At 50.6% G+C, this 13,384-nt stretch overlaps 1 protein-coding gene across 7 annotated transcripts in view; it reads right to left on the reverse strand.

Annotated features, from left to right (window-relative positions):
- The window catches only part of LOC105496018 (CD8 subunit beta), a 43,649-nt gene extending 32,435 nt beyond the window's left edge, over nt 1–11,214 (reverse strand). For 3 of the 7 annotated variants that reach the window (XM_071077044.1, XM_071077045.1, XM_011766042.3), the window contains exons 1-3: nt 11,090–11,211; nt 7,377–7,736; nt 2,351–2,440 (exon numbers count right to left, since the gene is read on the reverse strand). In XM_071077044.1, the coding sequence (XP_070933145.1) occupies nt 2,351–2,440; nt 7,377–7,736; nt 11,090–11,132 (493 nt within the window). In that variant the 5' untranslated portion in view covers nt 11,133–11,211. Of the gene's footprint in view, nt 1–2,350; nt 2,441–7,376; nt 7,737–11,089 lie in introns of all 7 variants that reach the window. The other 4 variants (XM_011766043.3, XM_011766041.3, XM_011766044.3 and 1 more) reach the window with 4 other exon arrangements.
- Between the last annotated feature and the right edge of the window lie 2,170 nt (nt 11,215–13,384).

Consider the following 13,384-nt stretch of genomic DNA (forward strand, 5'->3'; position numbering starts at 1 on the left):
GCCGCTCTCCTCAGTGTAACATCCACCTACTTTCCCCACACCCAACCTCAGCCCCACTCCACTTGGCCACCTTCACACACATCCGGGTTATTCTTAATAACTTATTAATGTTTGGTATGCGTTTTGCCATGGGATTTTACTGAGGGTTGGTACAAGAAACGATGCAAGAGGCCAGGCACAGTGGCTCACGCCTGTAATCCCAGCACTTTGGGAGGCCAAGGCAGGTGGATCACCTGAAGTCAGGAGTTCAAGACCAGCTTGGCCAACATGGTGAAACCCTGCCGCTACTAAAAATACAAAAATTAGCCAAGCTTGGTGGTGGGCACCTGTAATCCCACCTACTCCAGAGGCTGAGGCGGGAGAATCACTTAAATCTGGGAGGTGGAGGTTGTAATGAGCTGAGATCACACCACTGCACTCCAGCCTGGGCAACAGAGTGAGACTCTGTTTCAAAAAAAAAAGAAAAGAAAGAAAGAAAAGAAATTATGCAAGAAATCTGAAGCGCTTTGTTTTTGCCATCATTTATAAAAGTATGACTGAGTGCGCCGTCATTCAGCTGTCCTTACATGAAGATGAAGGGGGCAGATTGCTCCTAGAATTTAGCACTAGGATGGAAGTTTCTTCTTTTGGTGCCAGGTTGTTTCTTTCTATCACCGGGGTTGGGGTGCCATACAACTCGGGGTCTTCCCTTTGTTTAAACTGATGTTGCTGGGTTCTCCAGAGCCGTAGTACACAACCAGTTCTTGCACCCTCATCTTAGTGGCTCTATTGTATTTGCATTTTATATCCTTTTTATTGTAGTCTGCCTGAAATCATTTAGGTGAAGGGGTCAGGGCATGGGACTTTATAAAATAAGGTCACTCTTAAGCTCCTTAAGACTTTACTCTTCTGTACATTGGTTCTGATTTTCTTTTTACTGTGACCTCATGTGATGGCAGCTTGCCACCCCGGTCTCCCAGATCCTATTCAGTACCCTCCTCGATAATTTCTGGTACAAAGACAGAGCGAACTGAGCAGTGCGAGGCAGTGCTCCTGGGGCTGCTTGTGGTTTGTTCTCTGGGTAGCAGCAGATGGCACTTTCTGTTTGTCATCAGTGGCTTTTGCTGGGCTGAGGTCAGTATTTTTCCAGAAACACGTTTGGGCTGATGGGTTTAAGGAAAGCGTGTGCGTGGGCATGTGTGTCTGTGTGTGTGTGTATGTGCATACACTCCAGCTGAGGTGTCTGGTGTAGCATAGGGAAGCAAATGTGTTCATTTGCAAACAAGCATGTATTCATGAACAAGCACATACTGTGTATTAGGTCCTCTGTTAGGTATTAAAACTGGAAACATTTTTTTTTTGAAACAGGGTCTGGCTCTATCACCCAGGCTGGAGTGCAGTGGCAGGATCTTGGCTCACTTCAATCTCCACCTCCCAGGCTCAAGGCATCCACCTCAGCCTCCTGAGTAGCTGGGACTACAGGCATGTGTCACCACGCCCAGCTAATTTTTAAATATTTTCATAGAGACAGAGTTTCACCATGTTGCCCAGGCTGGCCTCTAACTCCTGAGCTCAAGGTGATTCTCCCATCTTGGCCTCCCAAAGTGCTAGGATTACAGGTGTGAGCCACCACATCTGGCCAAAACTGGAAAAGTTTAAAGTGCTGGTCCTTTGAGTAGATTTTTTGTTTGTTAACAGCTTTATTGAGTTATAATTTAGATATAAAGTCTCCTTGTTTAAAGTGTACAATGTCATGATTTTTAGTGTATTCATGGAGTTGTGCAACCATTTCCATAATGTAATTTTAGAACATTTAAATTCCCTTAAAAAGAAACCTTATATCCATTAGGAATCACTCCCCATTTCTTTCCCAAGCCCCCAGCCTTAGGCAGCCACCAATCTACATTCTGTCTCTACAGAGGGTCATATGTTGAATATTCCATAATCATGGAATCATATAGTATATGGATTTTTGTGACTGGCTTCTTTCACTTTATTCTTTATTATGGCCAAACAATATTCCACGATAATAAATATACCATATTTTGTTAATCTATTCATTAGCTGGTGGATGTTTGGGTAGTTTCTACTTTTGGCTAGTATGAATAATGAAGCTGTGGGCATTTGTGTGCAGGTGTGTGGGTGGATTTTGCCTCCATTAAGCTTTGTCCAGTAACAGTTTACGAGTCTGTCTCCCATGAGACTGTGAGTTGCTGTCACACTCAGCATCCTTTCTGACCCTAGCTTGGGCCAGGGAGATAGGCTCTAGAGTTAACACTTGGAAAGTGCCTGGGGAAGGAAGGAGGGGAGGGAGGGAGGGCGAGAGGATGTCTGCCTTGTTTCTGAGGGTGCAGAGGGGTAGGGAACTCACCTTTCTGGGTCGCTGGCCTGGGTAACCGGCACACTCTCTTCTTGGGGGTGGACTTCTTGGTGGGCTGGGCAGTGGTGGGAAGGAAATCAACTACAGAAAGAAAGCAAGACACATATCTTAGCCAGGTGAACACCAGGTGGACTCAAAGATAAAACTTTGACTTGTGGCCGGGCGCGGTGGCTCATGCCTGGAATCCCAGCACTTCCAGAGGCCAAGGCAGGAGATCATTTGAGCCCGGGAGGTTGAGACCAGCTTGGGCAACATGGTGAAACCCCCTCTCTACAAAAAATAAAAAGTTTAGCCAGGCTTGGTGGCACATGCCGATAGTCCCAGCTACCCAGGAGGCTGAAGTGAGAGGATCACCTGAGCCTGGGAAGTCAAGGCTGAAGTGAGCTGTGATCACGCAACTGCACTCTGGCCTGGGTGATGGAGCAAGACCCTGTCTCAAGAACAAACGAATGAACAAATGAACAAAATTGTCTTACATCCAAGTACTGAAGTCCTTATGACTGTTCCCCAGGCTGCTACAAGGCCTGAAGGACACATAGCAGTAGAATATTTGATCTGCTTTCTCAGTTCTCAGATGTTGGGAAAGGGGTGGGGGCCTAGGGATGGGGTTCAGTTTGGTGTCCTGGAGAGAGGAAGCCACACAGACCTGAGCAGAGCCTACATGTTTGATTTTTTTTTTTTTTTTTTTTTTTTTTGAGATGAAGTCTCATTCTGTAGCCCAGGTGGAACACCGTGGCACGATCTTGGCTCACTGCAACCTTTGCCTCTTGGGTTCAAGTGATTCTCCTGCCTCAGCCTCCATAGTAGCTGGGATTACAGGCACGTGCCACTGCACTCGGCTAATTTTCTGTATTTTTAGTAGAGATGGGGTTTCACCATGTTGGCCAAGCCAGTCTTGAACTCCTGACCTCAGGTGATCCACCCGCCTTGGCCTCCTGAAGTGCTAGTATTACAGGCACGAGCCACTGCTCCCAGCTGACCTACACCCCTGATTAACCACTGTGTGATTTGGGACAAGTCATAGTACTTTTCTGTGCCTTGATTTCCTCATTTGCTGAAATAATGATAATTGCCACCTCCTTCTTAGGATTATCTGAGAATTAAAGGGACAGTGTGTCCAAAAAAAAAGGTTCAGTAGACGTGGCTCCACCTGGCCGAAGACCTTGCGCCCCAGGGCTGGATAGCCCAGCCTTTGGCACAACCAGACCCTCCGCCCAACTCGGCAATCTCTAAGCACGTGGAGGAAGCTCATGGAAGAGAGGGTTGCCCTTTTCTGCATGTACAGTACCAAGCAGGTGTCATATCTGGGGATTTGTTTTCCTTCTCAGGTGACCCTAAAATATATATATAATATCAGAGCTAGGAGAACTTCAGTCTCCAACTTTAATTTCAAAGGTGAATGCCAGAGACAAGGGGAGCTGGCCCCTGCAGCCCCAAGTGGTGAGTGCTGTGTTGGGACCCCAAGCCCCTGTCCTGACTCCTGGATGGGTCACCCCTCTCCTTCATTCTAACCCACTGACCCCTGCTGAAGTGTTGGGAGAGAGCAGCAAGCTGGCACCCAGAACAAAGGAAGACAGCTGTGGCTCTGACGCCTGCGGGGGATGAAAGGGGCGCTGCTGGCCACGGAGTCCAACCCTTGCCTGTGTGGGTTGAGGAAACAGACCCCTCTGCACTGATTTTCTCCAAAATGGTAGAAGAGGGAGTAAGAAGACACCTAAGCTCTAGGTTCAGGGGGACAGAAAAAAAAAAAAAAGAAAAGAAAAGAAATATTAAAGCTGGGTGCGGTGACTCACACCTATAATCACAGCACTTTGGGAGGCCTAGGCGGGTGGATCACCTGAGGTCAGGAGTCCAAGACCAGCCTGGCCAACATGGCAAAACCCCGTCTCTACTAAAAATACAAAAATTAGCTGGATGTGGTGGCACGTGCCTGTAATCCCAGCTACTTGGGAGGCTGAGGCAGGAGAGTCACTTGAACCAGCGAGGCAGAGCTTGCAGTGAGCCGAGATCATGCCACTGCACTACAGCCTGGGTGACAGAGTGACTCCGTCTCAAAAAAAAGGTTGAGGGGTGGGGAGACAGGCAGGGGAAGCCCACAGATCAGTCATTTTTGGGCTGGCATCTTCTATATAAAAGTAGACATTTTAGCCCCTCACCTCTCTGAGCCTCCTCTGAAAAGTGGAGAAAACACGCTGTTTGCTTCAAGACATTGACGGGAAGAAGCAACTAGAATGAACGTGCACTAAGCTCCAACCATGTGCAGGGAGCAGGGCTGAGCTTTTCCACGTAAGTTTACTGAACACAACAACTTTTGGGGCAGGCACTATTGTCCCCATTTTATCCAGGAGGAAGCCTAGGCTCAGAGAGCTGAAATGATGTGCCCAAAGTTAGACAGCCACAGGCTGCTGAGCCAGGATCTGCACCAAAAGACCTTGATTCTGGAACCTGTGCTTCTCATTCTGCCACACTACCTCACGTACAAAGGTTTTCTGACAAAAAGTTGAACACTTTAGGTCCACCCAAGGCCCTGGGTCATCAGAGTGTCAAGGGCAACTGTTGTAAGAGGAAAACTGTCATCAGCAGGGTCTTGGAGAGCATGCAAGGAGCCTGGCCTTCTGTTGGGAGTGTTGCCTCCTTTATTCCTCATGGCCCTAGAAGTAGTGCTGTTTGACTTATTTTCTATTCGACTTATTTTCTATTCGAGGAAGCAGGGATGTCTCTCAGATGGTCTGTAGTGAGCCGAGAGCGGAACCAGCTCTTTAGGCCCTCAGTGCCTTGGCTGGGTACCACAGCCTGGGTCTGGTGGGAGACTCAGGTTGGGGGACTGTTCTATTTTACATTCATCTTGCCTAGAGCCTGGTCACCCTGGATTCCTCCTGAGCCCCCAGTTTAATCTCTCCCTCTCCGTCCTTAAAAGGAATATAACTTTGAGCCCATGATATACTTAAGGGCCTGAAAAAGGCCCTGTCTTTCCCCAAACACTTTCTCAACCATCCCAGCTTTGTCCTCTAAAAGGCCTTTCTTGGGGGAGAAGCTGGGTTTTGGCTCTGAAGAAGGTCTCGTTGCAAGCCCTGGGGAGAAGCAGGTTTGGTTGCAAGCCAGCGCTGTAAGGAGGCATTGACATTCCTGCAGTGCTGGGAGGTGTTTGGGGTTTGGAAACACAGAAGTAAGGAGTGAGTGGGGTTGGGGTGGAGGCGGTGGGAAGCTCTGGAAACTAGCTGTGCTTATTCCACCCTCCACCTTCTCAGACCCTGAAATCTCATGAGTGGAAAGGTGTGGGGCTTACAGAGGCAAAAACAATAAGCCAACATCAAAACCCAAACCCCAAACCCCAAACCCCAAACTCCCAAACTCCCAAAGTCCATTTTTCAATACGAAAATCAGTGGACCCCACGCAAAGGGATGCCTCAGCTTCTTGCCTGCAATAGTCCCTCCAGGCTAGCAAGAGGTGGCGGGGCATCACTTTGGTTTGTGTCTTCCTAATCGTGCTGCTGTCCCCAGCTGCCCCTGCACTTCCTCATGCTGGGTGGTCTAATTTCTGGGTCTCCTTGTGGCTTTTAGTGCCCTCAGGTGAGCAGGAAGCAGGGCAGTGGGAGCCCTGGAGGGGGTTGGCTCCAGCCTTGGGCCAAGCTGGAGGTGGGGCTAGAGCCAGAGCCAGGTGGTGCGGGTTACCACACAATCCCTCTCCACCCGTAGCTAAATGCCTTCTTTCCAATATGGTGGCCACTCACTGCAGGTGCTGCTGAGCACGTGAAATGTGGCCAGTCTGAATCGAGAGGAGCCGTACGTTTTATGTAAAATGCTCACTGAACACTTCGTATGAAAAATGAATGTAAAATATTTCAGCAATAACAGATGAAAATACAGTTAATAAATTGAGTTAAATATATTATTTAAATTAGTTTTACTTGCTTTTTGCTTTTTTAAACATGACTAAAAATTTAGAATTTCATCTGTGGCTTGAAATGTGTGTCTGCTAGACTTGCTGACTTAAGTCAGAGGTCTGCAGCTTCTCTGGGATTAAGTGGGTCATGCAGGCCATCAGCAGCCCCATGACACCGAAGAGAACATTGAGGCCCAGGGGAGAAAGCGTGGCAAGTTTGCAAGCAGAGCTGGGCCTGGCTGTCTCCTTACTACCTTCGACTCAGGTATGAGTTCGAGCCATAGACCCTCACAGAGAACATAAGGGTACCTGTCCCTCCACTGCCCCTAGAAATGCCCTCACTGGGTAGGTAAGTCAGGGCAATGAGGGCTTCTTCTCCCTGTGTGCACACTCTGTGGGGATTTCTAATACCACTATAGGGCCAAGGGACTCCGCCCAATCCAGCCGTAGCTTCGGATGTCCCTGATGTGGCCTGAAGGACAGCACTGCCCTGTCCACATAAGAAGCATAATGCCTGGCCAGGCATGGTGGCACACGCCTGTAATCCCAGCACTTTGGGAGGCTAAGGCGGGTGGATCATTTGAGGTCAGGAGTTCGAGACAAGCCTGGCCAACGTGGTGAAATCTCGTCTCCACTAAAAATACAAAAAATTAGCTAGGCATGGTGGCTCATGCCTGTAATCGCAGCTACTCGGGAAGCTGGGGCAAGAGAATCACTTGAACCCGGGAAGCAGAGGCTGCAGTGAGCCAAGATTGCACCACTGCACCCCAGCCTGGGCAACAGAGTGAGGCTCTGTCTCAAAAACAAAAAAACAACAAAAAAGAGAAGCTTAATGCTCATCTCTGACTCTGATCCATCTCTTCCAGTTTCACCTTATTCCCATCTAAAGTGGTTAGGTAATAGACCTACCTTCCAGGGTGGTTGGCAGCATTAAGCGAGCTAGCTATGGAAACACTTGGAGGGGCTTGGCCTGGGTAAGTCTCCCCATGTACTTTCTGTCATTATCAGCAGCAGTGCCGTTAGTCACCGCTGCAGAGTGGGGCACACTGAAGCATGGTGGCCCCAGTGCCTGGCACGTGCCTGGTACACAATCGATGCTCAGTGCTCATTGATAGCATTGGGCCTGCTTCTTACCCACACTCAGCTGAGTTCCCTTTCCGAAGGTCAGCTCGGGGCTCCCGATGATCATGCAGAAGTAGATGCCACTGTCTTCCGGCTTCACGCTTGTGAGATTGAGAATGAACCGGCTTGCATCCCGAAACACAGCTATCTTCTCCTGTTCCACCTCTTCACCATGGACAGTCCCTTTTGTGGAATCCCAGAGGGCCAGGAACTCATGGTGACTGTCACTGCTCGGGGCCTGGCGCTGTCTCAGCCAGTAGATGCGTATGTTACCGAGGGAGATTTTAGCCTCGCAGGACAGCATCGCCATTTTGTTGGTTTGCACCTGTATGTATGCAGGGGTCTGCTGGAGGACTGAGCTGCCACGGACAACTAGGAAAAGCCAAGAACAGAGACATCACACATTTTCCTAGCCACAGTTGTGGGACCTCGCAGTCACACTGAGTCAGGTGTCAAAGAAAAAGCCGTGGAAGAACCTGCCCAGTTACTGGGTCCAGGGACTGTACTGAGTGCAGCTATTGGCTCCTGGACTCAGAGCTCACAGACCCCACCTTCCAGGAGATCATCTGGAAGGCAGGTGTTTGCTAAGTTCAGCTTTACAAAGGTACAGGGGAGAGAGCTGCCATTTGTTTATTGAGTACTTAGATGCCTGGCCCTTTAAGACATGGGGTCTTGTTATGTTGCCTAGGTTGGAGTGGAGTGGCTATTCACGGGCACTATCATAGCGCACTTCAACCTTGACTTCCTGGGTTCAATCTCTTCTCCCACCTCAGCCTCCCAAGTAGCTGTGACTATAGGCATGCACCACCACACAAGGATGGATTCAGGATTTTTAGTCCTCATTACACAGATGAGGAAACGGAGGCATGAAGTTATTTGTTCAGCCTAGGAGTGAAACTCAAGGATTCAAAGTCTGAAGCCAAAGCTGGTTGCCTTTTACCTCCCCTGACTGCCACTGGACGTATAGCCCTTCGGTGGGCTCCAAACTGCCGAAGGAGACCCAGGACAGGCTGGGAGAGGAGCCCAGAATCACAGCAGAGCATGTGGCTAGCCTGTCCGTTGCTGGACAGCAAGGGCAGACAGCAAAAAAGCTCACTGTCCCCTGGTAGGTACAATTATAGCCCATGACCCCCGAGCCCAGCTACCGATGGGTCACTGGATCCCTATTCCCCAGTGGAAGGACAGACACCCCAGAAGCAGGGCTGGGAGTTCATCTTAGACTCTGATGAGAAGCACCCGGCAAGCAGGGGCTTGTTCATGAGGAGCTAGAGCAGGACTCACAGACCCGGCCCTGAACCCAGCCTCTGGCCGTGCCAGCTGTGAGACCTCAGGCCAGTCACCGAGCCTCTGTCTTATGAAAGGAGGGCAGCTTGGTGCTGTTGTCCTGCCTGTCTCTGAGGGTTGGAAAGAAATGAAATGCTGTCCAAAAAAGCACACTGCAAACTGTATGGCCACGTACACAGGTAAATACTGTCCTGATGTCTCATATCACAGGGCTGTTACTGGAAGTCAATTAAATCTCAAGGAGAAGGATCAGAATGGGTTCCATTCACACCAAGGCTGCACAGCTTCCAACGAACACAATCTGACCTGGTGAGCCCTTCATTTTGGCTGTGGAGCAAAGGGAGACATTGCAGGCCAGGGCCGAGATGCAGGAGTGGGGAGGCACAGAGAGGACACAGACCTCGGTAGGCAGAAGAGGCCAGAGGGCAGGCGTGTGTGCCCAGGAGGAGCCGGCTTACTGAGCACCTCATGTTTAAAATCCTGCCTGCACTTGCGGCTCAGGCCCCGTGGCCCCATAATGGCCTTCTCCAACACTGACGAAATGAACTTTGAGTTTTTGACTTTGCTCCTGGACCACCCTTAGCTTTCGCTTGCATCAAGAATGAAATGATGGGGCCGGGTGTGGTGGCTCATGTTTGTAATCCCAGCACTTTCGGAGATCGAGGCAGGAGGATCACTTGGGCTCAGGATATTGAGACCAGCCTGGGCAATACAGTGAGACTCTGTCTCTACTAAGAATACAAAAATTTTCCAGGCATGGTGGCATGTGCCTCTAATCCCAACTACTCGGGAGGCTGAGGCAGGAGAATTGCTTGAGGAGGTAGAGGTTGCAGTGAGCCGAGATCGCACCACTGCACTCCAGCCTGGACGACAGAGCAAGACTCTGTCTTGGAAAAAAAAAATTATTAAAAAATAAAAAAAATAAAAACAAGACGGAAATGATGCCTGGGGCACAAGTGGCTGCTGGGCTTCCTCTTGTCTGCCCAAACACCACAGTGCTGTTCCAGCACAACAGAGGTTTTTCCTTGTTTCGGGTCGCTGACTTCTTGGGGGAGTTAATAAGAATCAGTAATGCCAGTTTATTGAGCTGTGCCTGGCATGGCACATACATTGCCTCATTTGATCCTCACCAAATCCTGTGGGGGAGATACTGTTTTGCACCCACTTTACCCGTGAGGAAAGCGAGGCTCTCACGAAGTTTAAAGACCGCTCAAGGTCACACAGTGATCCAGATTCAAACCCAGCTTGTGGGACCCTAGAAACTGACTTGGAACCACTGAACTGAAGAAACCTCCAGTCCTCTCCCCAATGGCAGTTATGTGCTCATGAGCACACAGTGGGGCTGCAGGTTCACAGGTGCCTGAAGCCCTTCCAGGAAAACCCAGAAGCGACTCCTCTAACAGCAAGGCCTGGGCTGTGAGTGTGCATTTCCTCTCCTGGCTGAGACACACCCTGGCTCTTCCCGGGACCCACTTGCTTCTCGTTCTCTAGGAACTGAATACTCAGGGCTGTGGCCAAGTCCCTGCTGTGTGCTGGACACGGAGCCAGGCCTCACTGCCTGTTCCCCTGCATAACCCAGGGATTCCATTATCAGAGGGACCTGATGTTTCTAGATCCATCAGTAATGACTTTAGTGCGCTGAATGGCCTGGGCTCTTTCTATTTATGATATTGCACTCACTGGGCCAGAGCCCCGGGCTGCCAGACCTTGTCACCCTCTGGCGGGATGACCAGCTTTGGGCTTTTTGGGCACCAGAGTAAATCGACCGGTTTGGGCAGCTTTCCGGGTGTGCAGAGGCTTCTTCCAAAAGGCAGTCTGGCTGGACTTATTCAGAAGGACAGTCTAGACGCCCCATCCAACTCCAACAACCCAACCTCCAGGCTGCTTCCTAGGGAGTCACGCTACCCATGACACCTAACACTGGGGACACCAGGGAGAACGGGAGCCAGAGGGATCACCCTGCCCTAGCCCTCCCAGAACTGGGAGCGCCTGATGTTTGTCTGATTGTACGACAAACATTTCCCCGGAAGTAATAAAAATGTGTCCGCAGGACCCTCGGCCTGGCCAACCTTCCTCGGAGCACATCCTGCGGGGACCCTGGGCAGGGACCTGTTTCCTTCCCCTTGTGACCTCCGGCGCCCCTCTCTTTCCTTCCCTCACTCGCTCCCCTTTTCACTGCCTCCCCTTCTCCTGGGTCCAGGCTTTTGCGGGGAGGTGGCCTCAGTCCAGGGGCTCTCCGGCTCCCCGGGGTAATGCGGTCCCGGGGTATTTTATTTCCACCCTTAGGGACGGTGCCTGCCAAGCTGCCTCCCGGGCGCCCTGCTGCCGCGGCCTCTACGCTGCACCCTGCCAGGACCAAGGCCAGGACAGCCACTTCTCACCTCCCAGCTCAGGCCCCAGGAGCGCAGACCCTCGGGCAGCCCGCGCTCCGCCCGCCTTACCTGCCAGCTGTGCAGCCAGGAGGAGCCACAGCCGCGGCTGCATCGTGGCGCGCCCGGTACACCTGGCCCCGGGGGCTCGGCGAAGACAGTCGCGGCTGAGGTGGGTGAGGAGCCGGGCCGGGCGGGGCGCCCCGGGTCGGGGAGCTGGGGGGAGCAGTGGGGAGGGCGGGACCGGGCAAGGCGGGGGCGGGAGTCTTGTGTTGGGGACCGCTAGGTCTCCGCCCTCATCCTCCTCGCATTGCAAAGGTCTGGGCTGCATTTCCAGAGCCCACCAGGACCCTCCGCTTTCCAGAAAGGAAGTGACACCGCCGGCTTCCCCCAGGCAGCTGCATGTGTGTCATCGCCCCCTGCCCCGGGAGATGCTCAGGACAGGGTTGTGACCCCGAGTGACAGTCGAGGCTCAGAGAGGTCAGGATGTGTAGTGCATGGTGGAGCTGGCCACTAACTCCGGCCATTTCTTGTCTGTTTGAGTAGTTATTGAGGGGCTCCTGCGTGCCCCGGGCTGGGCTGGGCCTGGAGTCGGCAAGCCCCAAGCCTTGCCCTCCCTTGCCAGGGAGGAAGGAAAGGTAACCAGCTGTGACACTGACGGAGGTGAGCTGGGAACTGGAGGTGCAGAGAAGGCCCCGACCCTGTTTGTAGGTTGTGGGGGTGCAGCAAGACCTAGATCTTAAGAATTTCGAAGGACTGTGACAATCACTGGCTGCGCCCTGCCGGCGAGTGCCCTGGGGCCGGTTCTATTTGTTGTGTGATCCAGCCCTGGTGGGGAGATTTGTGAGGGGAGACCTGGCTCAGGCTGCATCTTCCTGTTGAAACGGGGGTTAGCAGAAAGGGGGTTGGGGAGGTCCAGGGAGAACTGGGCATGCGGCCTGGAGGGGAGAGGGAGCCCTTGGAGGGCTGTGAGAGAGACCACTTGTAAATGTCAACGAAGACCCAGCCAGGCAGGCCCATGGGTTACCCTAACAGCTTAGAGTTTATCAGAGAGGAAATGGCGTGTCCCCTGACATCTAAAGCAGGCAGCGGGGCAAGGACACTGTCACATTTGGTCTCCACATCCAGTATTCTTTCCATCCCACTCTTGCCCCAGCCCCTCTGCCTATTGCTGGTGACAGAGAGTTCAAAGGCATCGCGGAGCTGGGTGCAGAGAGTTCAAAGGCACTGGGGGAAAAGAAGTCACTCAACCCAGCCAGCGGCCAGAGTTTCCCTGGATACTGCCTTTGCTCCCAGGCTGAACTGGTGAGGTCTGGATGGACAGAGACCTGGGGAGACCACACATTAGTGTGAGCTTTTTCAAAAAATTGATGTGAATTTCACATAACACAAAATTAACCATTCAAAAGCATACAGTCCAGTGATATTTAGTACATTTACAATGTTGTACAACCACCACATCTATCTAGTTCTGAAGTATTTTTATTTCCTCAAAAGAAATCCCTGCACTCACTAAGCAGTCATTCCCTATTGTCACCTCCCTCCAGATCCTAGCAACAACTAATCTTCCTTCTGTTCTTGGATTTACCTGTTCTAGATACTTCCTGTAATGGACCCATACAATCTGTGGTCTTTAGTGAATGGCTTCTTTTACTTAGTGCAATGTTTTTCAGGTTCATCCCCATTGTGGCACCATTCCTTCTTATTGTTGAGCAACATTTTGTTGTATGTACCTGTATATGCCACGTTTTCTTTATCTGTTCATCTAACGATGGGCATCTGAGTGGGCTATTATATCTACTTTTTGACTTTTGTGACTAATGCTACTGTGAACATTCTTGTACAAATATATGGTTGGGTGCCTGTTTTCAATTCTTTCAGGTATATCTCAGGGAGTGCAATTCCTGAGTCATACAATAATTCTATGTTTAACTTTTTGAGGGACTACCCAACTGTTTTCCATAGCAGCTGTGACCATTAACATTTCTGCCAACAATGAAAGGGTTCCAATTTCCCCACATCATCGCCAACACTTGTTATTTTCTGCTTTTGTTTTGTTCCATCCTAGTGGGTGTGAAGTGGTATCTCATTGTGATTTGGATTTGCATTTCCTGAATGAGAAATGATGTTAAGCATCTATTCATGTGCTTGTTGGTCATTTGTATTTCTTCTTTGATGTGTATTGGAAGTATTTGTTTTTTAGAAAACACAAGCTACCTCTTTCTATCCACTCTCTCATGCAATTGCACAGCATTGCAAAGGGAACAACTTTCTCAGTAAAGGATTAAAAGTTACTCACTGCTTTGTCAGGTATTGTCTAAAATCATAGACAGGGAACCCCTGGATGCATTAGTTATGGAAACTTTT

The sequence above is a fragment of the Macaca nemestrina genome, chromosome 13, assembly GCF_043159975.1.
Source record: "Macaca nemestrina isolate mMacNem1 chromosome 13, mMacNem.hap1, whole genome shotgun sequence".
NCBI lineage: Eukaryota > Metazoa > Chordata > Mammalia > Primates > Cercopithecidae > Macaca > Macaca nemestrina.